We start from the raw sequence: 16,860 nt of genomic DNA, 5'->3' as shown, positions 1-16,860 counted from the left end.
TCTTTTTGGTAGAGCATTGTATGCCTTGAACCCTCTGTAGTTTTAGGAAAGTTCAAACCTCTCTTTTTAAAGTCTATACTATCTAAGTTTATGTCCGCTGGCTATAGGTTTAGCATCCAGTGACAATGGCTTTTCCCTGCTTAAGTAGTGAAACCTTCTCATAATTTTGATCAGCTCTATCGGACCCTATTTTCACCTCTGCTGAAATGAAAAGTGCTCTCATTAAATAAGTTAAACACCTTTCATTCCCGGTATCAACTTATTAAATCTGTGTATCCTTTCCATGTTATTAACACCTTTCTGAAAGTCTGTGCCTTGGAATCCCCAACTCTCCATGCTCTACTATTTTATACTATTTAGTCTATATTTATTCTCCTTGTGGTATTGGTTATGATTAATCGTGATGCCTGGTAGTTACTGACTTGTATTCCAAAATCTTTAATCATCTGTTACCTTTTGGTTTATCAAGTCACTAGGACAATCCTGAAGCCATATTATTGTGTGGAATTTGCTTAGAATGTTTATAAGTGTACGGCTTATTTTTTGGTTTGACTTGTGTCTTCATCTATTTGTCAGGGTCTGGATGCTGATAATTTGCGAGTGGAACCTTTAGGAGAAGATGCCATTGGAGCAACCTACTGGTATTTCTACGGCACTCGTTTATACAAGGAGGGACCATCTTTCACACTGGAGAAGAATCAAGCAGAAGAAATGTAATAATTAAGTTGAACCATGTGTTTGTTTGTTTCTGTGTGTGTATTTTCATTAGATTGAAACTTCCACTCATTCTAAAACTGGACTTTGGTGTAACTGATGAAGTTTCCAAGTGGGTGGTGGAACAAATATATGTGGAGTCATTGTATCTGCTGAGAGTGCTTTTTTTAAATTAGATAGTGTGTAGCACAGATGGTCCAAATGTGATGAGAAATCAAAACTGAAGTAATCTTTTTGAAATGATCAAGTTAATACCAGGAGGAATTGTGTACATAAGTTTTTATACATTGATGTATGAAATCAAGGGCAGAATTTGACACCTTGCGGGTGGGCGCGAGCCCCACCTGACCGGGCGTAAAATATCAGGAGAATATGTCGGGCAAGCGTCCCGACATCATCCCACACGCACGCAATCTTCAGGTTGGCAGGCGCGTGGGTGTCGGAGCCGCGCCCGCCATCAATTAAGAGGCCACTTAAGGCCATTAAAAGGCCAATTGAAGCCGATTTTATGTTGCCTGTGCAATTTCACGCTCGTTGCACGGGCAGGCGGGCAGCCCACATTTTTCAAAATCTCATCCAAGGGCTGAAAAAAAAAGCCATCAGCATTTCCTGTGTGAGTAGTGAAGAGTTTAGGAGATAGTTTGCTGCTGGTTGCTTATTTGAACATGACAGCTTCATGTCAGCTCTGAGCTTCATTCTTAGCATTTCTAGGCTTCATTTCAGGACTCATTGGTGTCTCCAAGGCCCCCGGAGGATTTTGAACATGTGGACCCTTCCAGGTATCAGACAGCCTTCCGTTACCCTGGTAACGGGGATTGTGCTCTCCACTGATGGCACCTCTTCCTCTGAGGAAGAGAGGGGCAGAAGGGAGAGGAGGCCAGGTGTCCCAATGCAGTTTCCAGGGAAGCGACCTCTGGGAGGAGAGGTGCAGACACAAGGGGCACAGGGCCAGCAGGTAGTCCAAGGCAGAAGGGGCTACAGAAGACACCACTATCCTGCTGCCAGTGTTCACAGGTGGCGATGCAGCTACCTCAATATGCCTGAGGCGCAATGCCGAAGGAGGCTCTCCCTCTCCAGGAAGACAATGACCTTCATTTGTCAGAGGATCGGGCCTGAGATCAGCTCCAACTGTTTGGGTGCACACCCCATGGCAGTGGCTCTGAAGGTCACAGTGGCCCTCAACGTCTATGCCTCTGGCTCCTTCCAGGGATCAATGGGGGATCCTTTTGGAGTCTCCCAATCAGCTGTCCACAGTTGTCAAGGTGGTGACAGAAGCTCTGTTCAGGCGGGTAATCACATTTATTCATTTCCGTATGGACGAGGCCAGCCAGGCTGAGCGAACCAGAGGCTTTGCAGTGATTACTGGGTTCCCCCGTGCAGGGTGCCATCCACTGCATACACATGGCCATCAAGGTACCAGCGGGTCAGCCGGGTGCCTTCGTCAACAGGAAGGGATTCCACTCCATGAACGTGCAGATAGTTTGTGACCACAGGACGCAAATTCTGCAAGTCTGTGCATGGTACCCTGGCAGCTCCCATGACACTTACATCCTCAGACACTCCCAAGTGCCAAGTCTATTCAGTGCTGCAGCTCAACTGGATGGATGGCTGCTGGGTGACAAGGGCTATCCGTTGAAAAGGTGGCTCATGACGCCTATCCGCCACCCAAGAACAGAGGCAGAGCAATGGTATAATAGGAGATACGCCTCCACAAGGGCAGTGATAGAGAGGACCATAGATCTGCCGTCATTGACAGTTGACACTCAGACTCTAACACTCTGAGCTCCATGGGGGGACAGTTAGACCATAACACTTCAACAAACTGACCCATGCCAACACGGTACTCACAATTCCCGAGCGCAGCAGGTCATTAAACCTTTTGCGGCACTGCACAACGTCGTGGCTGCTGACCTGCACTGCCACCTCCTCCCAAGCTCTTATTGTTAGATGTGGTGGCCTCCTCCTTCCATCTCTGTGGACAAGGGTCTCCCTTCTGGCAGCCACCACCTCCAGGAGGACTGTGAGGCATTCGTCCAAAATCGGGGTGGGGGTGTTATCCTGTGCTCCCGCCTGGCGTTTCCAGCCACACTTGAGGCCATAACTTTGCTGTTCAGAATGCTGCAAATATGTTCTTCCCTGGCAGCCTTCAAGGAAGTGCCTGTGCCGTTTTTAAACCGGCCACCGGGTCATCATTGGACCCAGCAGCCGGCAGGCCCCCGCCTGGCCCTTCCTGCTCATTGGGAAGACGTGTTTCACGCTGGGCGAGCCTTAATTGGCCAGCCAGAGTGAAATTGCAGGCAGTGGCCCATTTCCCAACCGGCTGAGGGCCCACCAATTGCGTCCATCCACCAAGGGCAATATTCAGACCCAAATTTCATTCGTTAGTGTCGCACTAAAGTTCACACACCCTGTTAGTTATGGGCAAGAAAATGGCAGTGACTGGTGACATGCATGGTAATTGTAAGTTTTTCAATTTTACAGGGAAAATGGAAAATTAAGTACTTGTAGTTCCAATTACAAACTTATAGACCTGAAACCTAAAAAGAGAGGCCGACCATCAAAGCGCAAAAAACTAGAAGATATTTACTTAACAACCATGAGGTGAGTTGCTTCATATTTACTGCAAATAGCACATTGGTTACAGGATTAGGTGTTGCTGACTCAATAGGCTCAGCCTCGTTCCAATTCACATCCAACACAGAAAAAGAAATTTGCTCATTTCAATTCAGCACCTTGGACATTGTCAAAGTAGAACTATTAATTAGTCTGTAGCCTTAAAAGAAAATTACAAATTTAAACAATTTAAAGTCATTCTGATGTAAAAAGATACTTTGGGGGCATCTAACATCTTTATGGTAAAGGCGCATTGTTGCTCAGCATACAGAAAGCTGCAAGTTGCATTTGCCAAATCACCCCTGCCTTGAGTGTTTTACATTAGAATTATTACAAGAACTGGAAGGGTGCATGCAAACGTTACACATTCCTCCTTTTCGTATCAAAAATTTACACAGTGTAATTTCCTGAAATCCCAGTAAAACATTATGGTCTCTGCAAGATAGATAAAATAGTTAAAGTTATAGTTACAACAATGACTGGCAGCTACAGCAAATCAAATGTAAATTTTAAAATTGGAATTTCTCCAGCTTTTAATTTTAAAAGTTATGGATGGTTTTCAGCCAGAGACCAACCTGATATGGCTTTTTGTGAGATAGATAAAATCTCTGTCTGGTACATTCTAGTGATTTGTGTATTTGTACTCCCAGGTCCATCTGCCCTTCCTACCCCATTTAAATAGTTACTTCCAAAGAAATACATGACCTTACCCTTTCTACCAAAATGTACCACCACACTCTTATTTATATTGAAGTGCATTTGGCAATTACATGTCCATTCTGCAAATTATTAATGTTTTCCTGCATTTTGTTGCAGTCCTCCTCTGTACGAACTACACACTTGGTTTGGTATTGTCCACAGATTTTGAAGTTATCCTTTGTATTCATTCATGGGATGTGTGGGTATCACTGGCAGCATTTATCGCCCATCCCTAATTGAATGTGCAAAGGTGGTAGTGAGCCACCTTCTTGAACCACTGCAACCCGATTCCCAAGTCCAAATCAGTTATGTACTTTATGTTATGCAATATTCCTTCATTTCAGGTACGTGAATGAAAAAGATGCAAGTGTTCCAAAGAATTACACAAGATATCCAGAAAACAGACATTCGGCCCAACTAGTGGTCTGCTGGTGTTTACACAGCATATGAGTCTCCCCTCCTTCCATCTGCCTCATCTCCAGCTTTTCAGTATATCTTTCTGTTCCCTTTGATCTTGCGTAATTGTCTAGTTTCCATTTGAAAAGCATCTAAGCTATTTCCCTCAGCTACCTCCTGTGGCAGTGAGGTCCACATCTAACCATTCTGAATAAAGAAACTTCTCCTTATTTCCCAATTGGTTTATTCATAACTATCGTGTATTGATTGCACCTTGTTTTGGGTTATCCCACAAGTGGAAATACACTGCCCCCACCTACCCCGTCCAACCTATTTAAAGCTAAGAGATTTGCAATGAAGGTTGTAAGAGGGTTCCCCCCCCCCACTGGCTGGAGGAAATTTTAATTTTTAAGTTATTTAGTGAATTTTTCTATGCTTTAGAATCTACAGTTAAAGTGGGCATTGCTTTTTGTATCACCAAAAAAAATGGAAGAAACTTTTACTGCATTTTATTAAAAGTTACTCTGCTTAAAATTAACCAGAAATAGTAATTAAAAGAAGACTTGTATTTCTGTAGCGCCTTTCACAACTTTAAGACATCCCAAAGCAATTTGCAGCTACTGCTGGGATGTAGAAAATGCAGCAGACAATTTGCATACGTCAAACTCCCACAAACAATATTGTAATAATGACCAGATAGTCTGTTATTTAGTTGAGGGGTAAATATTGGTCAGGACACTGGGGAAACCCTGCTGTGGGATTTTTTTGTCCACCTGAGACAGCAGAAGGGACATCGGTTCAGCATGTCGTCTTGAAAGTCAGCACTTATAACAGTCCAGCACTCCCTCCAGTAGCCCATTGGAGTGTCAGCTGAGATCTTTCTTCAAGTCTCTGGAGTGGGAGTTGAATCCGCAATATTCTGATTCAGTTGAGAGTGCTGCCAACTGAACCACATTCCAGCCAAGTCTGTGGGCTGTAGATGTGCAACAGTAACCATCCTTGCAAATGCTGCCCCCTCCCCCCCGCAAAAACACTAATTTATTTTACATTAAAACACTTCCATGGAAAGCAAACAATATGGGGACAGAAGTAGGTCATTCAGTTTGTCAAACATGTTCTGCTATTCAATAAGATCATGGATGGTCTGGATCACAACTCCATCCGCCCGCTTTTCCTTCATATGCCTAAGTAATTCTGAATAACAATCTACCAATCATATCCCTAAATAACCATGGATAGCAAAAGTCTACCAATCTCAGTTTTAAAATTTTTAATTGAGCGAGCATTTGCTGCTTTTCATGGCAGAGAGTTTTAATATGAAATTAATTAAAATTTTCTGGAGTGAGGGGGCAGCATTTGGAGGGATTGTTAATAATAGAAGAGCCAGTGCAGCCATTTTTTTTTTTTTAACACTTTCAAGGCATGTGGACATCATTGGCTAGGCTAGCATTTATTGTCCATCCCTAATTGCCCTTGAGAAGCTGGAGGTGAGCTGCCTTCTTGAACCGCTACAGTCCATGTGGTGTAGATACACCCACAGTGCTTTATTAAGGAAGTTCTAGGGCTTTGCATAAGCAACAGTGAAGGAACGGCAATATGGTTCCAAGTCAGGATGATGTGTAGCTTGAAGGGGAACTTACAGGTTGGTGGTGCTCCCATCATCTGCTGCCCTTGTCCTTCTAGGTGGTAGAGGTTGCAGATGTGGAAGGTGCTGTCTGAGGAGCCTTGGTGAGTTGCTGCAGTGCATTTTGTAGATGGTACACACTGCTGCCACTGTGCATTGGTGGTAGAGGGCATGGAAATTTAAGGTTGTGGGTGGGGTGCCAATCAAGTGGCCTACTTTGTCCTGGATTGTGTTGAGCTGCTTGAGTGTCATTGGAGCTGCATTCATTCAGGCAAATGGACAGTATTCCATCGCACTTCTGACTTGTGCCTTGTAGATGGTGGACAGGCTCTGGGGAATCAGGAGGTGAGCAGCTCACCATAGAATTCCCAGCCTCTGACCTGTTCTTGTAGCCACAGTATTTGTATAGGCATAATGGACTGAATGATCTCTTTCTGTACTGTATCATTCTATCATCCTGATTAAGCAAGAATGTAAAATGTTTATGTTTTGAGACTGTTTCTTTAATTTAGGGTAATGTGGAGGAATGAGCAGGGTCTTGTGACCTGCTCTGAATTCTACCCAACAACAAACCTGGGTGGCTTGTTGTTAAATGTTAAAGGGGGGCCCAGGTTGCCTTACTGAGAAGAAGGTGTGATATAACAATGATCAAAGCAGTGGTGCTGACAGTGGATGGACTTCTAGTCTCCACGTCTCACGGGGAGGTGTTGAGAATGTCAGATTTTATAAACGGTTATACTTTAAACTGTCTACTTAATTCCAAGTTGGAATGGAGTTGAGGGCCCAGTGGAAAGCCAATCAACATTTCTACTGGATACAAGTGATTCATTTTGCCATGGATTGGGCTTTGAGAGGGGAAGCAAGCCATTATATTGGCTTACAGGGTTTTCTAAGATAACGCTGAACCTGATAGAAGGAGGTCAGTCTGCAAGAATCTGAGAGAGATAGAGGCAACCAGTCTCCATTGTTCACCACACAGAATGCAAGTGGGAGCTCGTGTTTGGATTGCAGAGAACAAGTTTGTGAGGATTTCAAAATGGCTGGAAGTTTCACCTAGCTTTGGCTAGAGAGAGGAATCTCCAGGGTAACCCTCAACGTGAATGTCTTTCTGGGGATTAGAAGCTGCCCGGCTAGAAAAGGGAAACTAAAGCAAGCCATCAGGAGCTGAGAACAACTTTGGACTGGTTCCTGGAGAATGATTTGTCCACTTAAGGGACAAAGTAAAGTATAATTGAGGAGGGTGATTTTTGGTCATTAAATTAAATAGGGAAACGTTTTTGTAGTTTAGAGTATAAGTTGCCTTCTGAAATAGTGTTTCTTCAATGTTGCTTTTAGTTTGTTTGCTATAGTAAAAGTCTTAAAATTTGAAATCTTATCCTGTGACCCATCCGGTCAATCACTGGAAACTCAATCATCTTTCTAAAAATTATCGGTCTCTACGGGATATAGTACCTTACATAACCACAGTGTCCTAAATGCTCTATAGCTAATGAAAAACGTTTTTTGAAATGCTGTCACTGTTGGAATGTAGGGGAACATGGCCTTCAGTTGTACACAGCGAGGTTCCCCTAACTGCAATGAAATAAATGACCAGATAATCTGTAGGTTGAGGGATAAATTTATCCAGGATGCTGGAAGAGCTTGCTCCCCTGCTCATCTTTTAATTGAGGCATGGGTTCTTTTCTGTCCACCTGATTGAGCAGATTATGATCTCACCAAAAGGATGGAGCCTCCAACGTTGCTCTGTTACTACATTGAAGCGTAGATCTAGTTTATATGTTAAAGTTTTTGCAATGGGGCGTAAACCTTCTGACTCAGAGGTCAGACTGCTGTGACTAAACTGAAGCTGACAATTAAGTACCTTTTATAATTCAGAATTGATATAATTTTAATCTTAAAATACAGTTTTCAATAGATCAATGAAGCTAAGCTTTCCCAAAACTGTCTTCTCCCCAATGCTGCTTTTCATTTCTCTCATCTTCCTTTATTTTCTTTCTTTCTCTTGCTCTCTTTCTTGTTATTTCTTTTTCTTTCTCAATATCTATTTATTTCAACAGTATCTCTGTCTTTCTCACTCCCTGTTTTATACCTCACTTTATCCCAGAATGCACGCCCACCATTTTTTTTTTTGCTTATTTTGACCTACCCTCCTCCCCCCCACTTTTTCCAAATAGCACTGCTCTCAACTGCATTTCTTCCCAGGACACTGGTCTACTCTGTACCAATGGGCCAGAGTTTGGGGCAAGTGATTAATTCACACTGATTTTGACCTGAAAACATAGACAGTATCCCAGTTCACCATCTGTGCCAAATAAAGAGATTGATATCTATCTGTAGCTGCACAAAAATGTAGCTAGAATTTTTAAAAAAATATTGCTTATGTCACTCCTGACTGTGCCCATGACAGTGACAATGGATTACCTATTTTGCAGAACTTTACAAAGTAAAAATGTTTCTCAGCACTTTCCATCATGTAAATGAATGTTGTGCAGGAATGAGAAACTGGTATTCTAGGACATTGTATAACAAGTTTATACCTATGACTTCCCTTGCCCATGTACCCAACCCACTCCCAGATGCACACTGGTTCTCTCACAGAGCCAATAAGCAGAGGCTTATCATATGGAGGTAAAGATTTGCTTTTGTTTGTCATTGTGTCTTCTATACTCTTTTTACAATTTTGCGACAGATAGTAAAAATAGATCTTCCCCATGGAGATGGTCTGTGCAGGAGTTCAAAATAATATAGTAAGGTGACATAGAAGGGTGTAAGATAAGTGGGCGTTCCTCAAGTAGGTTTTCAGTTTACTGAATGGTATTTTACAGTGAATCCAAAATTGTGACCCAAGAAGTGCCTCCTATTGAAGACTCGCGACAAGAATACAAAAGTCGTGGTAAGCCAACTATATTTTTTGAACTAGTGTTCTGTTGCCTTGTATTGATATTTTTATTATCATGAAGCATATTACTCTGATGCTGACATGTTGCCAATACCCTGGCTTGGGAAATTTAGTTTTGTATTTATAATGATATCACAGCAGCTTTGAGCACAGAGCTGCTGAGCAGACAAGGCTTTAAAGCTTGGCCTGCTTTTTTCTTCACCTGAGTCATGTCATATGCTGGATGTTCTTTGCAGAGGCTGTGATGTCACCTTCAGGGGCTGGACAAATGGGACAGAAATGGGAGAGAATAGTCAACGCTTCATTGTTCTGGGGATAAAAGTGGCCTGGGTTCTGGCAGTCTCAGCAGCACCGATACCAAGAGTTTACAGACAAAAAGCCCGCACTTAGTTTGCTCTACCTCGCGTGTGTGTGTGTGTGTGTGTGTGTGTGTGTGTATTAAAGCTTTTGCACCATTTCCCATCAACTAACTCTCATAGTATGTTGGAAAAACTCAGCAGGTCTGGCAGCATCGGTGGAGAAGAAAAGAGTCGACGTTTCGAGTCCTCACGGCCCTTCAACAGTTCTGTTGAAGGGCCGTGAGGACTCGAAACGTCGACTCTTTTCTTCTCCACCGATGCTGCCAGACCTGCTGAGTTTTTCCAGGTAATTCTGTTTTTGTTTTGGATTTCCAGCATCTGCAGTAGTTTTTTGTTTTTATCTCATAGTATGTTAATCGGCTAGGAAGAGGCCATGGTTGCTTTTCCAGTTTCAGTCAATTACCACATTTTGGGCAAGCGCTGGGCAAGACTGCTACCTTGAAATTTGTATTCACAAGTTGGGGAGGAAAGCACTGCACTGCCACAATGCTTAATGACCCGTAGGGTGGTAAATTCAAACAGTTTTCTGGTCTTTTGATGACTGTCAGAAACAGCTTCCAAATGCACACCATGTTACATTACTGTACCAAAGTTGTTAAAGATTTATTTGAGTTTGGAGGAATTTACTTACGGGTTCTCCAATATGAAGGAGCAACCCCACAACCTCTACTATCCTGTTTGAATGGATGGCCTTCAGGCCATGATTATGCAACGTAGAATCTTGAGAAAATTATGAAGGTGTCGTTATGAGGTCGCCCTTTCTTGCATTATTTGTGCATCCTTGGAACTAGAACATGTGAGCAGAGGAAAATTGGTTCCTCCCTTGTGTCCTAGATACAATGGAAATAACATCAGATGGAAAAAAAAAATGGATTCTTCTATCATTCCCTCCCCTCAACCCTTATTTTGTACAACTGCCATAAAGATCCAAGCTGGCATCAAATTGGGTCTGGGAACTGCAGGGAAAGCAATACCAAATTCTGTTCTCAGTCACAATTTAGTTGTTCACAATGGCTCCTAACTCCAATATTGGAGATACAAATGGTACTCTTTCAATGGGCACCTCCAAAGTAAGTTTTTTACTTGCTGTTGTACCTGCTAAAAGAACAGGGGAGGGGGGAGAGGGATCTCATACCCATCATGAAATCACATGAGAAAGCATCATGATCATGGCATCAAGAATTTGTCATTGTCGTCTAAGGTGAAATGCAAGGTGGGTATTGGAAAGTTTTTGAATTTTTAAAATTTTGTTGCTTAATATTGTACTTGTTATAATGTTGCTACTACTTTACTTTTCTGGATTATTACTTTTAGGATGTTACTTAAAGAATGGTGTCTTCTTGACCCACCTACATCTTAATTCTGTACAGCAGATATTTTCCTAACAAGATTAGGTGAACTTTGAAGGAGGTGTTCCTGTTTCACTGTTACGTTTATGATTCTATCCTGCAGGACTACAGGCCAAATGCTGGAAAGTGAGATTAGACTGGCTGGCTCGTTTTTTGGGTGCAGACACAATGGGCCAAGTGGCTTCTTGCTGTGCTGTAAACTTTCTATGATTCTGAGGCTACACAGAAGTCGTTCTGCATCTAGGAATGATGACTCATTCATGCAGCTCGATTGGTTGTAGGATAACATAGTGGGGCTACTTCTCAATGAAGAAAGTATAACACAGGAACCTCTGTATTCTCTAATGGTAAGGTCTTCAGAAAATGGGAAGGGTAATATTCATTAGATGTGGCTGAAAAATAAAGCAAAATATATTCATCATCTTGAAATTGTCCATTTTGATATCCTCCAGGAATTATTTTTATTGATCAGTTTGTGTTTCCTCCTCAAATTCGGAAAGGGTCACACTTGTTCGATGGCTATTTTAAACATGCCATGTGTGTTGGACCACCTTTATTATTTGAGCTTTTCCTTCCAGATCTATTGAAAACCCCTGGAAGTTGTGGCACCTGGGAACTGGTGTGCCAAACAGAGGAGGAATGGAGGAAATTAACGGATGGCCTCCAGACAAACACTTCTGTTAAAGAAAGGCAGCTGCATGCAACTCTCACTGAAGATTTCCTCCCTGAAATTTGCAACATGATTGCTCACAAGGTTAGTCGACACAATCTAATGTTTCATGGCAGTTCCCCCGAACTTACCCCAGCATAATACAAGTTGTATAAGGTACCGTCAAGAACTTACCTATTTTATAACTTTTATTTCCTTTAACAGGAGAAATTGCCTCTTAAAAGTGGTCTTCCATTGGGAAATTAGAATAATCTATCCAGAGCACATGATATTTTATCCATAGTTTATTATATTGTACAAAAGCTCCTGTTTGACAAATGGCGATCAAGCTTTGTGAATAGAGATGCAGAAAGCATTATAACTTTAGAAACACTCATCCCCAGAATGTTATTAACACTTCTTCTACAGTGCCTTTGCAGTCTGCTTCCTGTGGTGAAACACTGGTGCTTAAATCGACTATTAAGAGTGACCTCTTACTCTTTTGATGATTAGTTATACCCTGCTTTGTGACAATAGGTCAGCTCTCAAGATTGCACGTAAGGTATTTAAACAAATGTAATGTAAAGCAAACTTCCAGAAGAAAGCAATTACTGCTCTTTGAGTAAGCATAAGCTGTCTAGTAGCAGAATGGGTAAGTGCCATATTAACCCCTCTGCCCGCAGTTCAGGTCTTGGTTTAACTTCATTAGGCTTATGCAATGAATTTGATTCACTCCTGTGGTCTGAGTCATTTAGCTGCACAGCTCATAAGGGCCTCCAGTTGGAGGCACTCACTCAGTATAGCTTGCTATCTAGAAACTTAGAGGGATAAATAAATCTGAAATAAAGGGAGAGCCTCTAAAGGAGGTGCAGGAACAGAGGGACCTCTGTGTATATGTACATAGGTCATTGAAGATGGCAGGGCATGTTGAGAGAGCAGTTAATAAAGCTTATAGTATCTTAGGCTTTATTAATAGGGGCATTGAGTACAAGGTCATGTTGTTGGGCCTCATCTGGAGCACTGCGTCCAGTTCTGGGCACCATACTTGAGGAAGGATGTGAAGGCATTGGAGAGAGTACAGAGGAGATTCACAAGAATGATTCCCGGGATGAAGAACTGTAACCATGAGGATAGATTGGAGAGGTTGGGACTGTTTTCCTTGGAAAAAAGAAGGCTGAGAGGAGACTTGGAGGTATTCAAGATCCTGAAGGGCACGGACAGGGTAAATAGTGAGAAATTGTTCCCACTCAAGAGAACATCAAGAACTAGAGGGCACAGATTCAAAATGATTGGCAAAAGGAGTAAATGTGATGCGAGGAAAACACTTTTCACCCAGAGGGCGTTTGGAGTCTAGAATGAACTTCCTGAGAGGTGCTGGAGGCAGGTTCGATCGAGGTATTCAAAAGGGAATTGGATTGCTACCCGAAAAGAAAGAATGTGCAAGGTTATGGGGATAAGGCAGAGGAGTGGGACTAGATGGAATGCTCTTTCAGAGAGCCAGTGCAGACTCAATAGGCCGAATGGCCTCCATCTATATTGTAAAGATACTGTAAGCCTTCAGTTTTCAGGCTGGCTACAAGTGAATGTGCATTGGTGGTGCAGTTAGAAGTTGTGGAAGAGGCTAAAATCAATTTGCTTGATCTCAACGTTTGAGAATGTGTTTAGGCAGAAAGTGAAGGATGGGAAATGAGAAGAAATGATGCAAAGTTAATGTAACATTTCATTAAATCTAATTCTGTTATTAAATATGGTAAGAAGCATATTGAGTGTGTAGTGTAGCTTATTAAACAAAAGCTTTACTTATTCTATATTAGGTTCTAGAGGTGCTTTACTTTCCCATTAAAGGTCTTTGATTTGGCCCTTGTCTCATTTTGGATTGTAAAATTCACATGTTAATATTCTGAGTGTTGAAAGAACATTTCAGCAAGAAAGCCATCTCAAATTGTGATTTCATCAAAGCTGAGTAAATCAACATGAATCTTGACTTTTCTAAGCCAGTTTGACTCATTCAAACTTCAACCAGGGTGTAAATCACTATATTCCCTGTCAAAGTCAACAGTGTATTCAATTATATTAATTTCAGATTTCTAAATGGAAGAAATGCAAATTCAAACTATTGTCCCCTGTTGAAAAAGATGGGGTGAAAATTGGTTATTGCCCATTTTTGGTTGATAACCAGTGGCACATGCCCCAGACAGTCCAGGTCTGAATGTCGGGCCTCATTATTGGCTGCAGGATGTCCCACTGATAAATTTGGCATTTTCTGGTTTTATGCCTGAAAAGCAGAAGCAAAATGCACCAATATACCCCAATTTGTTTTTTAAGATCATATTGCCAACTAGGATAAGGGTAGCTTTGAGAAACCAAATGAGAGGGTTGTAGTGCAGGAAGCTGCTGAATAAACAGAAATCTCTGATTTCAAGATTGAGCACTGTGCAATATTAAAAGATCAAGGCTTGAGGCACAGATTATTACAAACAGCCTAGTTTTGTGACTTTCCTTCCAAACTTAAGTGTTCAATTTGATTGTAATTCTACAGTTTGGTTTTTAATTTTTTAAAAAACTTATACTGTAATCATTTACAAAATACCTTTGACAAATTAGCCCTTTGCTACAGTTTTTATTGATTAAGAAACCAAGATGAATAATGAAACTGTAGAGAGCGAGTACAGAGAAAACCAGCAAGAACAATAGCTGAATTTAGATTGCATTAACATTATAACTGTAAAGCTGGTGCAAATTGGTTTTGATTTGCATCACCTTTGAAAAGTTATTGCTTAATTCTGGGGTAAAGCATCGTGAGATGCCTGACAGGAGTTGTTATGTTACAGCAGCCTTCAAATTCTTATTTACGAAGTCAGGTATGGAAAGTTGGGGGTTATTCATCATGGAGAAAACTATATTTTGAGGTTCTTTTTTAATATTACGGAAGGACTAGACCTGGTAGCTTTACAAAATGTATTCAAAATGGATTACAATAGTGGAACCAGAGGAAGTGCCTGAAAAGTACACAGACAGGAATCAGATTGGATAACAGATAGTAGTTTTGTTCTCCGTGTTGTTGCCCTTTGGAACAGATTACTGATGGATTTATTATCTATGGGCATAGAACCGAGAGGATTTGACAAGTTTCTGGAGGAAGGAGTCATTGGGACACAGCTGGTAAGTTTGTTACATCAAAGGAAAGCAGTTTTGGTTGTTGGAAGTCAATCATCTCAGCTCCAAGACATCACTGCAGGGATTCTTCACGGCAGTGTCCTAGGCTCAGATAATTTCCATTGTTTCATCATTTTCCTTCCATCTTTCATTAGCTTAGAAGTGGGCTGTTCCATGATGATTTCATAGTGTTCAGCTCCATTTGCAATTCCTCAGATAACGCTGTAATCCATGGTAGTACTGAACAAAATCTGGACTTCATTGAGACTTGGGCATGTAACATTGACGTCACACAAGTGCCAGGCAATGGCCATCTCCATTAAGAGAGAGCCTAACCACTACCTGTTGACATTCAATCCATTATTATTGCAGAGTCCCCAGCCATCAATATCCCTAGTGTTATTACTGACCAGAAACCTAGCTGAACCAGCTACATAAATGATGTGGCTAGGGGGAAGGTCGGAGATTTTCTAGGGTGAGTGGCTCACCTCCTGATCTCCAAAAACCTTTCCACCACCCTCAAGACACAAGTCAAGAATGTAATGGAATACTATGCAGCTGCAATAACAACTGAGAAGCTCCACAATTTCCAGGACAAATCAGTCGGCCTGATTGACATCTCATCCAATAGCGTGAACTTGCACCCCCTCCACCAACTAGTGTACTGCGGCTGCAATGTTTACTATTTACAGGATGCACCTCAGCAAGTAGACAGCATCTTTCAAAATCCATTACCTTCACCACCTGAAAGGACAAGGAAACGGGTGCATGGCAACGTCACCTCCAAATTTCCATCCTAAGTTGCACACCACCCTGATTTTGTTCAAATTCATGGAACCCCCTGACCTAACAGCATTGTGGGATACTGCCATGGTTGGAAAAGAGAGCACACTGTCATGCAGTCAAGGTAAAGAGGGATGGGCAATAAATGCTGGCTGTATCAGCGACACCCACATCTCAAGAATGAATTTAAAAAGGACCTCCAGAAAGCAGCTCCTGAGCCAGACTTGGTTGCTAAGCTGTGAAAATACTATTAAGGAGCTAAAGGAAGTTTTGTTTTAGCCAGCCCTGATCATGCCTTGGAATTCATAGCTTGTACAGATCTTTTGATTAGGGCCGTTATTGCTGTTCTGGATCAGAGAACTCTGTTGTTTAGTTGAACTCTGAGAAATGATGCTGATCAGTTGAGATAAAGTGTTTCACTGTGGTGTGGACATTCTAAACTCTATTCATATATTTATTTTTAAAATTGCACATAACTTTGCATTGGAATATCTCAAAACAGTTTGTACAATTAATCATTTTCTACAGTAAAGTAAATGCTATGTAAATAATTTTGCTGCATATTCTGACCACAATCCTCAAATGAGTCTAAGTTAAACTTGCAACAAGCTTGCTCCAGTGGAGTATTGCCTAATAGACATATAAGACAATAATCATACAGAATATGGATCTTGCCTAATGCTAAATTAGGCAATGGTTTTTGGTTTGATTTGCCTATGGTTGCATGAATATAATCAGAATTTCCATATCCAGAGTGAGATAATTTCTGTATTGTGAATGCCTAAAAACTCGGTCAACACTTGCTTTAGTATATATTCAAATTACTTGTGGCTTTATTATTTTTTAAAAACCTAAAGATAAGTATTACATGTGTACTCAGGATGCCATTTGTGAGCATTGCCTTGTGACTAGGATAGCATGTGGGTTGCATTAGCCCAAGGAAAGATATAACTAAAATTTCATAAAATTAATTCCTTTGGTGCCCAACAGCTTCCTATCAGCAGTTACCTGTGTTCTAAGACTTGATCAGATGAAGGAGTCTGAAAAATGAGACTTGCATTGGTACATCACGTTTGTTGGTCCAGAGACTTGTATGTCAGAGTCATTTCTCAAAAAAAGTTATAACCCATTATATTGTTTCATTATATTTATTCCATGGAATGCATTAGCACTTCAGTATTCTTTGTGAGTGGGCCTAGACGATGGTTGTTGGCCGAGTGACTGTGGAGAGCATCAGAGAAGAGCACAAACCTGTTCTCACCCATCAGAAACCACTGAACAATAATTAAAGGCAAGAGCTCTGGCTCCTTCCCCTTACACAGAGAAGCCGATTGTCGCACCTTTACCACTGCCCCAGCAGTAATCACTAATTCGAGACAAACTGGCTATTGAGTCCATGCCGTGGTTTATGAAGTTGCAGACCTCTAAGAAGCTAGCTAGCTGAGGGTTGGCATTAAATTGCTAGGGTGGCAGGGAGTGAGGGAGTGGCATGCCTTGTTGCCATCGCTGGCATTTTACCAGCAGTAGGCAGGCATGTTCACGTGGGGAGACCATCAGGCATATCCTTGCAGCCTCTTTGTGGTGAGGGGTGGGGGAGTTGGCAGCTGGGTTGGGGGAGC

The 16,860-nt window shown here is 41.7% G+C and overlaps 1 protein-coding gene across 1 annotated transcript in view; it reads left to right on the top strand.

Moving 5' to 3' along the window:
• The window catches only part of cecr2 (CECR2 histone acetyl-lysine reader), a 144,893-nt gene that overhangs the window by 77,901 nt on the left and 50,132 nt on the right, over positions 1-16,860 (top strand). Inside the window, exons 4-7 of the mRNA XM_078568158.1 lie at positions 577-713; positions 3,196-3,315; positions 8,872-8,939; positions 11,232-11,407. Of these exons, the coding sequence (XP_078424284.1) occupies positions 577-713; positions 3,196-3,315; positions 8,872-8,939; positions 11,232-11,407 (501 nt within the window). The remainder of the gene's footprint in view (positions 1-576; positions 714-3,195; positions 3,316-8,871; positions 8,940-11,231; positions 11,408-16,860) is intronic.

The sequence above is a fragment of the Cetorhinus maximus genome, chromosome 22, assembly GCF_964194155.1.
Source record: "Cetorhinus maximus chromosome 22, sCetMax3.hap1.1, whole genome shotgun sequence".
Lineage (NCBI taxonomy): Eukaryota > Metazoa > Chordata > Chondrichthyes > Lamniformes > Cetorhinidae > Cetorhinus > Cetorhinus maximus.
This window is presented reverse-complemented; position numbering and strand designations above follow the sequence as displayed.